Genomic DNA, 16,351 nt, shown 5'->3' on the forward strand with positions numbered 1-16,351 from the left:
GTCAGTGTGCCATGGCGATGGGCCTGAAGGAGAAGGCAGAGTAGAATTACGTCAGGCTCTTCAATGAGAATATTGACTGTTAGAAGCAGCTGGAGTTGAACCAGGAGGCCTATCAAGACTTGGAGGATTCCGTAGCGAAGAGCTCGGAGGAGGCTTGGAGAATATTTAAGGAACAGGTCAGAGTTATTGCTCCTGACTTGGACCTTTCTCCCATCCATCCCGACAAGATCGTTATTGATGGAGCTATTGTCTCCCCTCCTCGTCCCGAGACAGATTCCGAGTTGAAGACTCGCGGGCAAAGGCTTATTGAGTCTCCTCCTTATGAGGAGCAACAGGAGGGATACCTGCCGAGTTCTTCAGAAGCTCTGACTTCCGCTGCCAAAGAGACCGCTCCGACCCTTCCAACTCTTGCTGCAGATCCGAGCTCCCATCCTATTGGTGATTCCAATCATTCTTCTAATTAATTTCAGCTATTTGAGGCCCGGCTTACGAGCCCTTTTGAACAATTTATCTTTTTGTTGTTTGTGGTGGTAGTTCTTGACTTTTTTTACTTTTTGGCCATTAACAAAAAAGTTGTTTGTTTGACCTTTTTTTGGATAAGGATTTTTTTATGAACTGTCTTGCTTGTGCATACTTTGTTGTGTTTTGTGTAAGGTTTTTAGGAAACCTCTTTGTTTTTGTGAAAAAATCTTTTTGCTAGGCAGGCTATTTTTTGTCTGCATTTCCGTAAGATTTTTTGAAGACTCTGAAAATTGTCTTTGCTTTTAACGGATTGGTAGGATTCTTCTTATCTCTTTTGTGTTCCTTTCGTATTCAATTCTTGCCTATTGAATTGTTTCCATAACTTAGGTGTAGTTTAGAAATCTTTCGGTATATTTTAAAAAATTTTTGGTGTATTTTTATTCTAATAAATTCTACATATATAATTCAGAACTTTTCCTCTTCCTCCTCCTCATCTTCTGCTGTTTCTTCTTCTTTTTTTCATCATCATCATCCTTTTTTTATTCATCTTTTCCTTCTTGTTTTACCTTCTCAAATTTTCTTCTTGTTTTACTCTCTTAACAAGAATAAAAACAAAAAAAATCAAACAAAGAAGAAGAAAAAATACATAATGCTGCAACATTACTTGGAAGAGGATGAAATAAGAAAGAAATAAGAAAAAAGAATAAGAAAAAAGAATAAGAAAAAATGCAACACTAAAAAAAATATTTCTGTGTATTTGTAGCAAAATTTCGGTGTAAAAACTAAGAAATTTCTATGTATTGTTAAGAAATTTCGGTGTATTTTTATTCTGATAAGTTCTGCATAATTAAAAAATCTTCCTCTTCCTCCTCCTCATCTTCTGGTACTTCTTCTTCTTCTTCTTCTTCTTATTTCGTTTCTTATGATTCTTCTTGAGAGAAAAAATCAAACAAAAAAGAAAAAAATACGTAATGCTGCAAAATCAATAGAAAGAGGAGGAGGAGGAGGAATGCAAAGAAGAAGGAGAAAAAGAAGAAGAAAGAAAAGGAGGAGGAGGAAGAATGTGAAATACAAATATTAGAAAAGAACCGTTTCTCATTTCGCTACGTGTTTTCGTGTTCTCTATATTGAGTGTTATTTTTGTTAAACTTGAGCTAACTTGTATAGACTTATATATCATAAGACTTGTATGCATAACAGATCTTTAATTTTTTTTGGTGACTAACAGATCTTTAATTTAAAATAACATAATTTATGATTATAATTAATATATGTATTATCTATAAATAAATTAATTAAAAAATTAAATAATTTCCTAACACAAAAATCTAGTCCATGATAAGCAAAATATATATATGAAAATTTAAAAATTACACCTTCAAAATACATATTATTAGTTGATTATGTGCTGCTTTTTAATATTATTTATAATAATTCGAGCCGCACATCATTATCACTAGATAAAATAAGGGGGAGTAGAAATTTTATCGTCCATGTACATTCTCATATGGATTATCTCCACAGTCCAAATGATACCACTATTAAAATGTAGGGTTCACATCAATATCTTGTCCAAGATAAAGGGATATAGGCTTTACTCACATTAATCTCTGATATTTGTGATACACTTAAAAAATAATATAAATAGTGAAATATTTTTAGCATGAGAGTGAGAGAATGAGAGGAGTGAAAAAATACAGTGTGGGTAGAACCAAACAACTATAACATTATAAAAATGATTTGAAAATTTAAAATCGAGAAGAGTACCAATTATTAAATAGTGAATCGTTCACGTAGATGATGAGAGCAGGTAGCATAGACAATACAAAGAAGGTAGAGAAATTGTAAGATCCACACAGAAATAGATGGACAAATTAAAAAAGATTAAAGTTTCAGTTGCAAAAAAAAATTTAAACTGGACGCAGCGAAGTATTGTTGGAGGGACTACGATTCCCATTGATTTTAACATGTTGACTGAAATAACAAAGAAGAAATGGCCGTATGGAGTCCAAATTCAAAAGATGAGAGCGTACAAGACTTTATTGACTTTTGATAATTTGGTTGATGTTGAAGATGCCCTTAAATCTAATAGAAGTAACTTCTTGAATTTGTTTCATAATAGTGTATAGAGATGAGATTAGAATGAGCGAAGTAAAAGTGGAAGGGTATAGTTAGAGTGCTTTAGTATTTTACTACATGCTTAATCAGTTGACATATTTAGAATACTTGGTCGGTTGATTTATTATTTATTTCGTTGTTATTAGTTCTATTGTTCTATATTTTATTGTGTTGAGTTCTTTTACTTAAAAAAAATAAAGTAGATGATTAATTTATACAATGATATGAAAACAAAGTAAAACGATCCACGGCTAATTAACCAAATTCAATTACATATTCAAAATGAAAGATGCAACTAACACACAGCGTAGTTTGCTTCGACTTTGATGGTGGATTTCATGTTAGAAAAAGTGTAGGGAGTTAGTAGTTTTATTGAAATTTGGTTAGCACTTAATTAGCAAAAAAATGTGAATTATTCTATACCATTAAATATAATTTTACATTATTAAAAATATTAATGATAACTAATTAATGACTGCAAATCATAAAATTTGCTAACCGCCTAACATTCCTCTTTCATATTATTATAGTTTAGGTTATGTACTATTGACTAGGAAATCGTGGTGTGTGTATATATTATTTTTTATTATTAATGCTTATGATTAATAAATATTATTATTTATTAATATTTAAGATTTAATTATACACAAAAAAAATATATAATTTATACTTATGTTTATCCGAATTTATACATATAAGTTATTATAGTTTATATCTATATTTTTAAAATTTTACGTACATAAACTAATAAAATATATTTATTAAAAACAATTTAATATTTAATATTAATCAAATAATAGTCAAAATTACTAAAAATTATTATCTTCCAAAAATTTCTTGTTTGTTATATAGTATAATTTTATTTTATATATTCTCTTTTATTAAAGGTGAAAAAGAAAGAAGAGAATTAATATAGATGTTATACATAATAATAATTATATACGGTTATTGTTAGACATATAATTATTTGTATATTTTTTTATTAATTTAAAAGTTTTTTAAAAATAATATCATAAGTTCATAGCATAATATTAAAACTTTTTTAAATTAAAAATTTAGAATTTAATTTTTATGAATCTCAAAAGAAACAATTTCATCAAAAGAACATAAGACTAAGTATGATAACATGTAACATAAGACTTGTTGTATAATAAATTCTGGCCAACTTCAATCGGTAAGTGTGATTCTGATGACTCATACTTGAATTATTATATGTTTCAACTTGTTGTTCTCTATTAATAAACAAAAACGTGTGTAACGAAATTTCAATATCGTATGTATTCTGATCACCAACAATAATATACCTTAAAATTCTACTCTCCATTAGCTATGCCATTATGTTTAGGATTTGTTTGTACGTTATTTTAAAATTTTTTTTAAAATAATATTTTTTAAAAGATCTTTTATAAATATAAAAATAATTTTATATTTAAATATTTTGTGTAAAATTTTTTTATTTATTAATTATGTTTAAATAAATTAAAATAAGATAAAAATGTTTTTTATTTAATTATTATATAAAAAATATTTTTTTAAAAAAAATATTTTAAAAAAATATAAATTATAATTTTAAAAAAATGTTTTTTTAGTATTTTTATTTTTATTATTAAAAATTTGTCAAACATATTAAAAAATAAAAAAAATCTTTTTTATTAAAAAATTTATTTTTATCAATTTAATGGTGATCAAACAAACACTTAAAATGAAAGTCATATTACTTGGATGTGATTAAAATTAGTCCAAGATTATCCACACACTAATTACATAAGCATATTAAATAATGATGAATTAAGCACTAGCTATGATATATATATAGTAGCTATTTAATTAGGCATGTTGCCTAAGCACTAAGCTAGATCTTTACCATTTATTAGGCATGTTGCCCTAAGCACTACACTATAAAATTTATTTTAATAATTAACAAACATTTTGCACCCAATCGTTGAAGCAAAATTACAAAAGTATATCCCCTCTTGGAAAGCTATAGATTTTACTTTGGATTAATTATGAATTGCTTTAAGAAAGACATCATCATTAAATTGGTAGACTAACTGCAATGAAATTAAATTTAGAAATGCTAGAAGGACAAAAAAAATAGTTAGGTAATTTATTATAATAAATAATGTGAGATTTTTTATTATTAGAATGTATAAAATAAAAAATAAAACTAAAATGTATTTTTTTCATAATTTATGTAAATCGTGATAGAGATTTTGCGGTTTACGAATACACGTAATCCGCTATAGGGTGTCACGGATTACGTACTAGGAGAAATAAGCATAAACCACGATAGGAGTGTTGCGGTTTACGTGTGAATAACTATTATTGTGCATAAACTGCAATAGGAGTCTAGCAGTTTATGCGTTAGTATAAATACGCTTTAGGGGTCTCACGGATTTCATTTGTGGTGGTTGTAAAGTTTTTAGAGAGAGAAAGAGAGGTTTTCTAGAGAGAGGAAAAGAGAAAAAAAGTGTGGGTGGTTGATTTGATATTGGAACCAGGACTATAGCGGAGGCACGCAGTCTTTACATGCTCAACGGCGTTGCATATATTGCTGGCAGCATAAACGAAGAGGTTAGTTAGTTATTTTTAGTTAATGTATTTCGTATAATATTTTTCCTATGACTGTGATTTAGGTATTTAAATTTAGATTTAAATTATTATTTTAAATCATAAAATTTAGTATTTAATTAATTTAGATTAAGGTATTGAATCGTTTATGCCTTTCATTGAATTTTGTGATTAGGAAATAGGAACTGTATGTTACCTGTTTAAACTTTAATATTATATTTTTTTGTGTTAGATTACTTTAAATTAGTGTTGGAATTTTTATATGTTTGGTTTCTTCTGTCACATACTCCAGCCGACTAGGTATATTTATAGTGTCCGAAGGCAGCAAAACATGCCTCTGCATGTACAGGATCGTACCCCATCTGGAGAGGGCTGGTTTGTATCACCTGGCAAGGCTCAACGCCAGGTGGTTCTAGCTGGACGAGCCCTTAGTCAACGCTTTTATTGAGAAGTGGCGTCATGAGATGCATACCTTTCATATGCCCTTTGGAGAGTACACTATCACGCTACAGGATGTAGCATACCAGCTGCGGCTGCCCGTGAATGGTTTACCTGTATCCAAGTGCCTTATAGATTTTGAGAAGCTTATGGAAGAAGGCAAACCGGCATGGGAGTGGTTTCAGGAACTGTTTGACGAGCTTCCACCATAGAATAAGGTGAAGCAGTATACAATCCACTTCACCTGGTTTCATGAGAGGTTCAAGGTGCTGCCAGATGATGCTACGGAGGAGACCATACGTGTATATATATATATATATATGCACGGGCTTATATTATGATGCTGCTTTCCACTTAATTGTTCGGTGACAAGAGTGGAAATTGGGTGCATATATGGTGGTTGCCCTTTGTGGCGAGACTTGATGATATGGGCAGTTATAGCTGGGGATCGGCAGCGTTGGCCTGGCTATATCGTTGCATGTGTCGGGTGCCCAACAGAAACGTGACAAACTTGGCAGGCCCCCTGCAGCTACTGCAATCATGGATTTTCTGGCGATTTCTTAGCCTCAGGCCGCGTAGATTCGACACACATTCCTTCCCATTGGCTTTCAAGTATACATATCTGTACAGTTAAACTTTTTTTTACTATGGTTCTACCTGTTAACATTGTATAACATTGTATTCGTTCAGGTGGGCTACCTACTTGCCGACATTCGACTTCAAGGAGGAGAGAGTCGTCCAGTGTCGCCTAGCGTTGTCGCTTAGGTGATCGAGATGTAAGTCTATTCATTTTGTTTCAATTTTCATCTAGTAATTAACTATATATTTGTTAGTTAATGGACTAATAAATGTATTCTGTCAATGGCTGTATCGAGCGTATTGCATTCGACATGTTGCAACTAATTTTGCTCTCAGCTTCAAGGGTCAGGATGCAAGGCGGATGCTCGTGAATGCGGCGTATGCCAAGACTGAGGCCGAGTTTGACTACTGATTTGATATTATGAGGACTGAGAATCCGGCTATGTGTGATTGGGCCAACCGACTGGAGTACGATAAGTGGACCCAACACCAGGATGGAGGCAGACGGTTCGGCCACATGACGACGAACATATCCGAGTGTGTTAACTCTGTACTGAAGGGGACACGGAATCTACCGGTTACTGCACTTGTCAAGTCCACATATGGGAGGTTAGCAGAATTTTTTGTCGTCCAAGGACAGACAGCAGAGGCGCAGTTGGGATCAGGCCAACGGTTTTGCCAGGCGCTGGTCAAGGAGATAGAGCACAACCTAAAAGATGCGAGGTGCTTCACGGTTATTCTGTTCGACAGACATTAGTCTGAGTATACCGTAGCTGAGATGACTCCTACCGATAACTTCTCCCTTGGGACGTATCGGATTTTCCTCAGATATCACACTTGTGATTGCGAGTACTTTCAAGCTCACCATTACTCGTGCTGCCATGCGATTGCATGTTGTGCTCAGTTCCAATTAGATTAGGCTACGTACGTCCATAAGGTTTATACCATGAGTAAGATGTTCAGCATATATCGGATGGGGTTTTTGCCCCCTATTTCAGAGGGTCTGTGGCCACCGTACGCTGGTCCTACTATTGTTCCTGATCCTAACATGAGACGTGCAAGAGAAGGACGACCGAGGTCAACAAGAATTCGTAACACCATGGATGAGGCCGATACTAGTCGGCCGAAGCGATGTGGGCTATGCAGACAGACAGGATACACTCACAGGACTTACCCTCAGCGAGGATCCGCCCCCAGTGTCAAGGCATAGGTGTCATTAGGTTGTCATGATTAGCTTACATTTTTCTTTCCTTATTTGTGTTCTTGTTCTGTTTTAGTTGTACTACTTACTGTTAAGTAAAGTTGTACTTGTTGTTCGTTTTACGGTGACATTGTTATTATTAGCGATTCTCTATGTAGTTGTGATTCTCTTGAGTTAAGGTGTTCTAATTTTGTTGGTAATTCTATGAGTACAAGAGACTAATTTCAATTAAACCAAAGCAGAACCTATGTTGCGCCATATATAAAAATTGCAAACCAAACTTTCTTCCAAAAACTCATCCTCCATGAAAAATATACTAAGTCCACACTAAAGCATAAACCGCGACATCCCTACCGTGGTTTATGTGATGTTTTTCTTCCATCGTAATTTACGATACCCCTATAGTGAATTACGTGCATTTGTAAACTGCGATACTCTTGTCGCGATTTACATAGTTTATAAAAAAAATGCATTTCGATATCTATTTTACAAAATATGTATTATGATAATATTGATGATCAATTTATTTAATTCAATTATTAATTATTATAATAATTAATAAATATTAAATAAGATGAATTTTAACGGTTTCTAACTAATTTATTTTGATTATCAAATATTTTCGAGGATCAAATTTTACCTTATATTCAATTCCTTCTTCCATCATATCACCATATGTGTATCTTACATGTTGAATAATGCAGCCAATTAACATTTAAAAATGGATCACTAATAAAATCACCAAACTTGATTGGTTAAAAGATATACACGAATTGCTTTCTCTTCTTCTAACTAGAGTTTCCAATGGAATTGCACGCATATGTTGTGCTATTGCATTGTTGAATGGATTGTTGAAACACGATGATGATGCATTCTAATTTGCTCCTTCTTTCAATGACTAAATTTTAAAAGTCATTAATTAATAGATTTAGTGCATGTTTAGGCGTTATTATTTTATTAAAAAAATATTTTTTAATGAAAAAAGATCATTTTTTATTTTTTAACGTGTTTGACAAATTTTTAGTAGTAAAAGTAAAAACACTAATAAAATAAAAAAAAATCTTTTTTGAGAAGTTATAATTTACATCCTTTTTTAAAAGATCTTTTTTTCTTAAAAAAAGATTTTTTTATGTAATAAATAAACAAAAAAGTACTTTTATACTGTTATACCCAAACATAATTGATAAATAAAAAGACATTTTTACATGAGATATCCAAATATAAAATTACTTTTACTTCTCTATAAGATCTTTTAAAAAAAGATAACTCAAAAAAAGATCTTTTCTTAAAAGCTCACCCAAACAAGCCCTTAATTTGTTAATTAACTACGCTATTATAAGTCATGCATATATACATCTATCAAAGATAAAGTCGTTAGAGAGTTTATAAATAATGTGTGACATTTTTTACCCATAAGTTTTTAATTTGTTAGGATTATTCTAATTTCTAGTGTCACAACATCTTTAATATTTTTTCTTATCCTTCAATATATACCAAAGAATATTGTTTTCCTTAAAATCCTTTTTTAATTTATTATTTTGTTGCATCATCACTTTCTTCTTCTCTTTAACTTGTTCACACAGCAAATTAAAGTCAACTACTTTCATTGCTCTCCTTCACTTAACTTCCTAAATACCATCATTCCTTTGATAGAAAGTTTTGAAACACAATAATAATTCATGATAATGGAACATATATATACCTTTATTAGTTATAGCCAATGTTCGTTCCATTTTGAACCAAATGGGTTCATTTATATTTCAATACAGTTATCAACAATTAACAAATACAACATAAAATAACATAGTGTTTTATAATAATAATAATAATAAGACAAAAATATTTAAATAATTTTAGGAAAATCATCACTACAGAAATTAATTATTATAGTAGAAGAGTCTAAAATCTTATATAATAATAAGACTTTTTTTTATATATTAGTTATACTTTACTCCTTCAATTATTAAAAAAAAAAATTGAGAGGATGTATTCCACAAATTTATCCAAACCACTAGCATAATACTACATAGTGTAACCATTATTTTTTTCCAAATTGATGTTAATTGTGGTGTAGTGTTCTCTATATGGTGGGTTTTCACCATATGCCACTTGGATGACTATCATGTCAATAATAAATAAAGAACTATCCCTCAATAATAATATATACAATGTAGCTGACTAGTTGTGATGATATAATGGTGATGATGTAAATTAAACTACAGTTTTATACCCTAAAATTAATTTTGATTAACTTATATAGCTAAATAAGTTTATGTTATTATTTAGTATATTTTTAAGTTAATAAGTATATAACTATCTATATATATAATATATTAAAGTGATATTTAATTATATATAATTAAATATTAATGGATTTAAAAATATTTTTTATCTTCATTCTTAATCTTACATCACTTTATTATATAATCTACTTATATATGTAGTGTCATACTTCTAATTATGAAATTACATAATTAAAAAATTTAGAACATCGACATATAGTTTTACATAATTAAATTTATATATAAATATAACAATTAAAATGAAATTATATGTTCACTCTTATATATCATTTTTAATAAACTTTAATTTGTGCATGTACAATTATATCTTTGATATACTACTCTTCTTTATCCTAGTATGATTTGATTGTATAAGAATTTTGGGTAAGACATGGATATTCTTTTTCATTTTCCTTTTATTTTTTATGACTACAGTAAGAAAAATAATAATGTAACATTATTACTCTTTTCAAAGATTAATAGAGTGCTTTTGAAAAAAAATCCAATAACTATTCATGACCAACTTGCTATATAATAGAGTCATGCAATACTTCATATAGCCATATCTAAGCTCAAAAATTACAAAACATTTCACACATAATTAAAAGTTTTCATTATTGAAATTAAAGTATCAATTTCACTCTAATATTTTGATTTCCTCCACTTTGGTTTAAGTAAGAGTACATTACTAAGGTGCATATATTTATTTGATTTCTATATTAACCTCTTATACTTTCTTTATTTTACTTTCTTTGTTCTATTTAGATTGATTTGATATGAATACAGATACAACATGATCAAAATATGGCTCCTTGTCCTTGTGATCTTTTGCAATGGCTTCACTTCAAAAGGAACAATTAGCAATAATAATGTTCCCACAAGACCAATAACTATTAATATTGGGGCAATTTTATCTTTCAATTCAACCATTGGAAGAGTGGCTAAAGTTGCCATACAAGCAGCAGTGGATGATATAAATTCCAATGCAACCATTCTCAATGGCACTAAACTTAATATCTCAATGCAGGACACAAAATTCTCTAGTGGATTTCTAGGAATTATTGATTGTAAGTTTTTGAAAAATTCATTAATGCATGGTTAGCTTTATTAGAAAATGTTTGGTGTTTTTTTTATTTCTTCTTGATATTAAAACTATTAATTTTAAAAAAAAACACCCCTTCATTTCTCTTTACATTTTTTAGGGTTTTGTTAACTATAACTATGAGCCAATAAGCCTTGCAAAACCTCAATTAAGGTCTTCATAAAACAAATCAACTTTTGATTGAAAAATTAAATTTATTCTCAATGTACTAAAAATGATATTTTTTTTTTATAATTATCAGTCATAAACTCATAGTTTTTTTTTTAATATTTATCAGATGTATTTTTTGACACAAATTTTTGTTGATATTTATACAACTTTTTACTATAAATATATGAGTTTAATTTTGATGGACTAACAGTGTAAAGCATTTTATATAGTCCTACAACTACATCCAATTTTTTATGACCATTTATGTAGTCAATATAAAAAGGTAATTATTTTTATCAATGTGATGTTGTGTAATTGGATGCACGTATAAAATTACTTTATAGGCATCAAAATTAAATTCTATATAACAAATAATAAAATTAGCCCCATTTACAACTTATTTTAAAAATTAAAATTATTTGAAAATATTATTTATCTGAAATAATTAAATAATCCAAAAGATTCTTCTACTGCATAATCTTTTGAATATTAAATATTTTAATGTGTTTTTTTTTCTTTTTTATATATTACAGCATTACTATTGATGGAGAAAGACACCGCAGCCATAATTGGTCCACAATACTCAGTAATGGCACATGTAATCTCACACATTGCAAATGAGATGCAAGTTCCTCTCTTATCATTTGCAGCAACAGATCCTACACTCACTTCTCTCCAATTCCCATATTTTGTTAGAACAACACAGAGTGATCTTTATCAAATGTCTGCAGTGGCAGATATTATTGATCAATTCCAATGGAGAGATGTGATTGCAATCTTCATTGATGATGATCATGGAAGAAATGGGGTTGCTGCATTAGGTGATAAGCTTGCCGAAAAACCTCATATTATGTTTCCTGGAGAGGAAAGTGTACATGGGCCACTCAGTTTATTTCAAAATGAAAAAAAAAAAAAATTCAAAACTCTACCATATTATAAACCATAGTTGTCAGAACCGAACCGGTAATCAAACCGATTAAGCTACTGGGTTACTGGGTCATTGGTTCAATCGGTGGGTCACTGGTTGAACCGATTAACCCGGTCCTATGTAAATAAAAAATAAAAAATAGTAAAAAATTTAAAGTTAAAATTTAAAATATATATTTTTACTAACATTTTAAGAATATTCAACTATTCTAAAATAATATGAAACAGAAATAATAAACATTTTATTAATTTTAATCTATCATAAATATTTTATTTTGTTTTTATATTAAAATAATAATTATTTTCAAAATTTAATAATTTATTAATAAATTTATATCTATTATATTATTATATACTACAAGTAGTTATTAAAAAATAATATTAATAGATATTATATAATTATAAAAAGAAAAAATTAGTGAATTTATAATTATTATTAAATAAAAATATAATTAATTTAAAAATAATTGAGTTTATAACTAAAATTAAAATAAATTAAATAGAAGTAAATATATTTGATAAAAGATATCTATATATATATATATATTAATTTGTAAACATAATAACTAGAATTGTGATAGCCTGGTGGTTGTGACATGCTTTTTTTTTTTTTGAGAACAGGGTTCGAACCCCACTTCACTCATTTTGCAAAATTTTAATTACCAGCGGTTCGGTTGGACCAGTTTACCGAGTTTGACCGGTTTTTATCGGTTCACTATGGGTTTGACCGATTTACACCGGTTCTCATCCTTGTGCGGTCTAATTAGCGGACCGGACCGGTTTAGGATCCGGTACGGTTTTTACAACACTGTTATAAACTGTTTATTGAGTAAATAACCATTTCTGACCATGAAAGATTTGGACGCTAACAAAACTGACCATGAAAAATTGAAACTAAAGTTATACCCATATAAGATAAGTTTTGTTCGACAAAATTAACCAATTATTAAATTTTTGTTCATAATTCTGTAAATACCCCTAACTTTTTATCTTCTTTTATCTCTACACCCAATTTTTAACCCTAACAATTTAATTCCGCTCTCTTCTCCTCTGCCTCTACCCTCCAACCTTCTCTGCCGTCACAATCTCCTTCCACCACCACTATCGCCTCCAGCCCCCTTTCTCTCACCATCTTGTTCTTTCTCTCTCTGTCTCGGACAACACTCTCTCTATCTTGAAGGGGATCAACAACTATAATACAGAAACACAGAACCCTCTTCCCTCTCTGTCTCTCCACACAAAAATCTCACATACAAATCACATACATGGTATGCAAAGTCACTTCCTTTTTCTCTCTAGTAATATTCTCTCCAATAAAATATGCCACATTTTCTTCTTCTTCAGTGTTCTGGGTTGTGGAGCTCTCAAAAATTAATGCTCCACTTCACATACCCTTCTCTTCTCACAATTTTCATATATCTCATAATTCAAACCCCCAATTTACCATTAAAGGATCAATCTTTTCTGTTTTTTGGTATGTTTACTTCCTCCCTTTTTTATATCCATCTGTTATTCGCTTATTCCTCTTTGAATTTTGAGTATATATGTTTTCGCCTCCTTTTAGATTTTTACAAAAAAGGATTTTTTTTTTCAATATAGCTTGTGTTTGGATTTTGAAACTTTTCCAATTTAGTTTGTGAGGACTGAGGAAGGTCTTCAATAGTGTAGAGGAAGTGGTTGAAGAGGAGGGATGAAGAAGGAAATAGAGTGGTGGTGGTGTTGAAGTTGGTGATGGTTGAAGGAAAAATGAGGTGAGGAGAATGGAGGGAACGGTGGTGATGGAATGGGATTGTGAGGACGGAGAAAGTTGGAGGGTAGAGACAGAAGAGGGAGGAGGAGGGAGTTGGATTAAATTGTTAGGGTTAGAGATTGGGTGCAGAGATAAAAAAAGATAAAAAGTTAGGGTATTTATGGAATTATGAACACAAATTTAATAATTGGGTATTTTTGTCGAACAAAACTTATCTTATATGGGTATAACTTTAGTTTTAATTTTTCATGGTCAGTTTTGTCATCATTCAAATCTTTCATGGTCAGAAATGGTTATTTACTCCTGTTTATTTCAAAAATTTAACATTTTTAATTATGACATAAATATAATAAAAATTATATCTTTTATTAATTTAAAATATCATCAATTTCAAACGCACTGATTTCTTTTATTAGATAATTATTAAGATTATTAGAATATTTTTATACAAAGATATAGTTGAAACATGGTTAAATTGTTTAACTTCTTTAACTAAATCTCCGAATATAATATGTAATAATATTTTAGCTATTATTTTTATATAAACATTATTTTAATCATCTTTTTGTGACAGTGTGAGTTATCACTTTATTTATTTTTATATAATTTTTGTTGGATATACAACAATTCATATAATTATAATCTATCTAGTAGTTTAAATTTTTGATATAAATAATTTTATAAAAATATTAAAAATATAATTATTCATGTATAAGTATCTTATTAACTTAAATTTTTATAATTAAAAGGTTAATAATTTAATTCTTATTTTTTATTAAAAAAAATAACAACGTATTAAAAATATAATAATTCATACGATCTTTCTTCTTGTTATTTAAATTTATGAAAAATTCTAAATAAAAAAAAAGAGATAGTCCTCTTTTAAGAAGACTTTATCAATAGAGTAAAGTATCATTTTTGTCCCTAATGTTTTGGATAAGTCTTAAAGTTGTCTCTAACGTTTCAAAATTGACTCAATGTTGTCCTGCCATTAGAGATCCGTTAACAGAATTAACTGCGGGACAAAATTGAAACAATTTTGAAACGTTAGGGACTTAAATAGAACGAAAACGTTGGGGACAAAAATGATACATAAAAATAATTTTTAATTCAATTTTGTCTTTCAATAATATCAATTTTTTACTGTACATAGTATTCAATTATTTTTTAATTACATCTAAGTAAATTACACTTAATCACATTTTTTTATTTTAAATAAAATTATTTTTTTATAATTTTAAAGAATTTTGATACATTAAAGACAAAAGATATAATTTATATTTTATTGTATATATATATATATATATATATATATATATATATATATTATTTTTTCTTTTCCGCAAGTTTATATACTAATCATTCTACAAATATTTCATGATAACTAAAAATCTTTAAGAGTAAAATTATAAAAAAGTTAATTTATTTAGAATGAAAGTAATATGATTAAGTGTAATTTACTTAGATGTGATTAAAAAATAATTGAATACTGTGTATAGTAAAAAATTGATATTATTAAAGGATAAAATTAAAATTTATTTCTATGTATCGTTTTTGTCCCTAAGGTTTTCGTTCTATTTAAGTCCCTAACGTTTCAAAATCGTTTCAATTTTGTCTTGTCGTCAATTCTGTTAACTGATCCCTAACGACAGGACAACATTGAATCAATTTTAAAACGTTAAAGACTTAAATAGGACGATTGAAACGTTAGGAATAACTTTAAAACGTTGGGGACAAAAAACGATACTTTACTCTTTATCAATATATAAAACATTGAGGATGATTTGATGAATGATGTAGGGCTTTCTAAGGGACTCTCCCTTAGCAATTGACGTGTCAACAGCTATTCTAAAACTATCAGAGAATGGTGATCTTCAAAGGATTCATGACAAATGGCTAACAAGAAGTGCTTAGCTTGTAGCTCGGAAGATGCAAAGCAAGGCATAGATAGGCCTGAGAGTTGAGACTAAGAGCTTTTGGGATCTCTCTCCTTCTTATTGGCATTGCATGTTTCATTGCTCTCTTTTGCTATCGTACTACAATGACCTACCGTTTTAGGAGGCACTACTCCAATAGTACCAACCTTGAAGTCTCACCATCATCATCATCATCATCATGCTCTCTTCTTGTCTTAAATCATTCTTTTCATTTGTCAATGAGAGAGAAGATTATTACTGCCCAAAGTAAGAAAAGACAAGGAAAAAGTGCTCTTTTAAAATGGTAGTAGTGTGCATGTTGGAAATGACAACATCATCACCACTAGTAATTGTTAAAGCATATGCATGCACTTTTCTGAATTAAATGTATGTGTAATAAATAATATACAATAAGAGTGTTAAAAAATCAGCAAATTTTGTGATTTATAACCATCAATTAGTTATTATTGATATTTTTAATGGTGTGAGATTTTATCTAATAGTATAAAATTACTCACATTTTTTTATGCTGATTAAGTGCTGACCAAATTTTAATAAAAATGTTAACCCTTAAACTTTCTCATACAATAGTACCTATATGTTTGTGATAAGTCCAAAATGTTTACAAAATACTTTAAGTGTGTAAATGATACAAACACTACTTATCCTAAAATTTTAAATTGTTAAAGACTAAATAAGCTGAATAGATAAAATATCAACTATATTAAGTGTATAATAAAATCAACCATAAAAATTAATTATTAATATAAAATACATGTTAAAATATAAATATGTATTAAAAATAAATTAAATAATATATATTTATACACAAATATATTAGTGGTAAAGAATATG

At 29.1% G+C, this 16,351-nt stretch overlaps 1 protein-coding gene across 1 annotated transcript; it reads left to right on the plus strand.

Annotated features, from left to right (window-relative positions):
- Nucleotides 1-10,219: 10,219 nt before the first annotated feature.
- On the plus strand, nucleotides 10,220-15,547 carry LOC114927434 (glutamate receptor 3.3-like). The gene is made up of 4 exons (XM_072235058.1): nucleotides 10,220-10,344; nucleotides 10,438-10,718; nucleotides 11,437-11,724; nucleotides 15,381-15,547. Exons 2-4 carry the CDS (start codon nucleotides 10,445-10,447, stop codon nucleotides 15,410-15,412), a joined length of 594 nt encoding a protein of 197 aa, XP_072091159.1. The 5' UTR covers nucleotides 10,220-10,344; nucleotides 10,438-10,444; the 3' UTR covers nucleotides 15,413-15,547.
- The last annotated feature ends 804 nt before the right edge of the window (nucleotides 15,548-16,351 follow it).

The sequence above is a fragment of the Arachis hypogaea genome, chromosome 1, assembly GCF_003086295.3.
Source record: "Arachis hypogaea cultivar Tifrunner chromosome 1, arahy.Tifrunner.gnm2.J5K5, whole genome shotgun sequence".
NCBI lineage: Eukaryota > Viridiplantae > Streptophyta > Magnoliopsida > Fabales > Fabaceae > Arachis > Arachis hypogaea.

Excerpts from the sequence above, each read along its gene's own strand:
- LOC114927434 (XM_072235058.1), top strand. The coding sequence starts at position 10,445 with ATGATCAAAATATGGCTCCTTGTCCTTGTGATCTTTTGCAATGGCTTC. Across the intron at positions 10,719-11,436 it reads ATTTCTAGGAATTATTGATT|CATTACTATTGATGGAGAAA; the intron begins GTAAGTTTTTGA and ends TATATATTACAG. Across the intron at positions 11,725-15,380 it reads AAATGGGGTTGCTGCATTAG|GGCTTTCTAAGGGACTCTCC; the intron begins GTGATAAGCTTG and ends TGAATGATGTAG.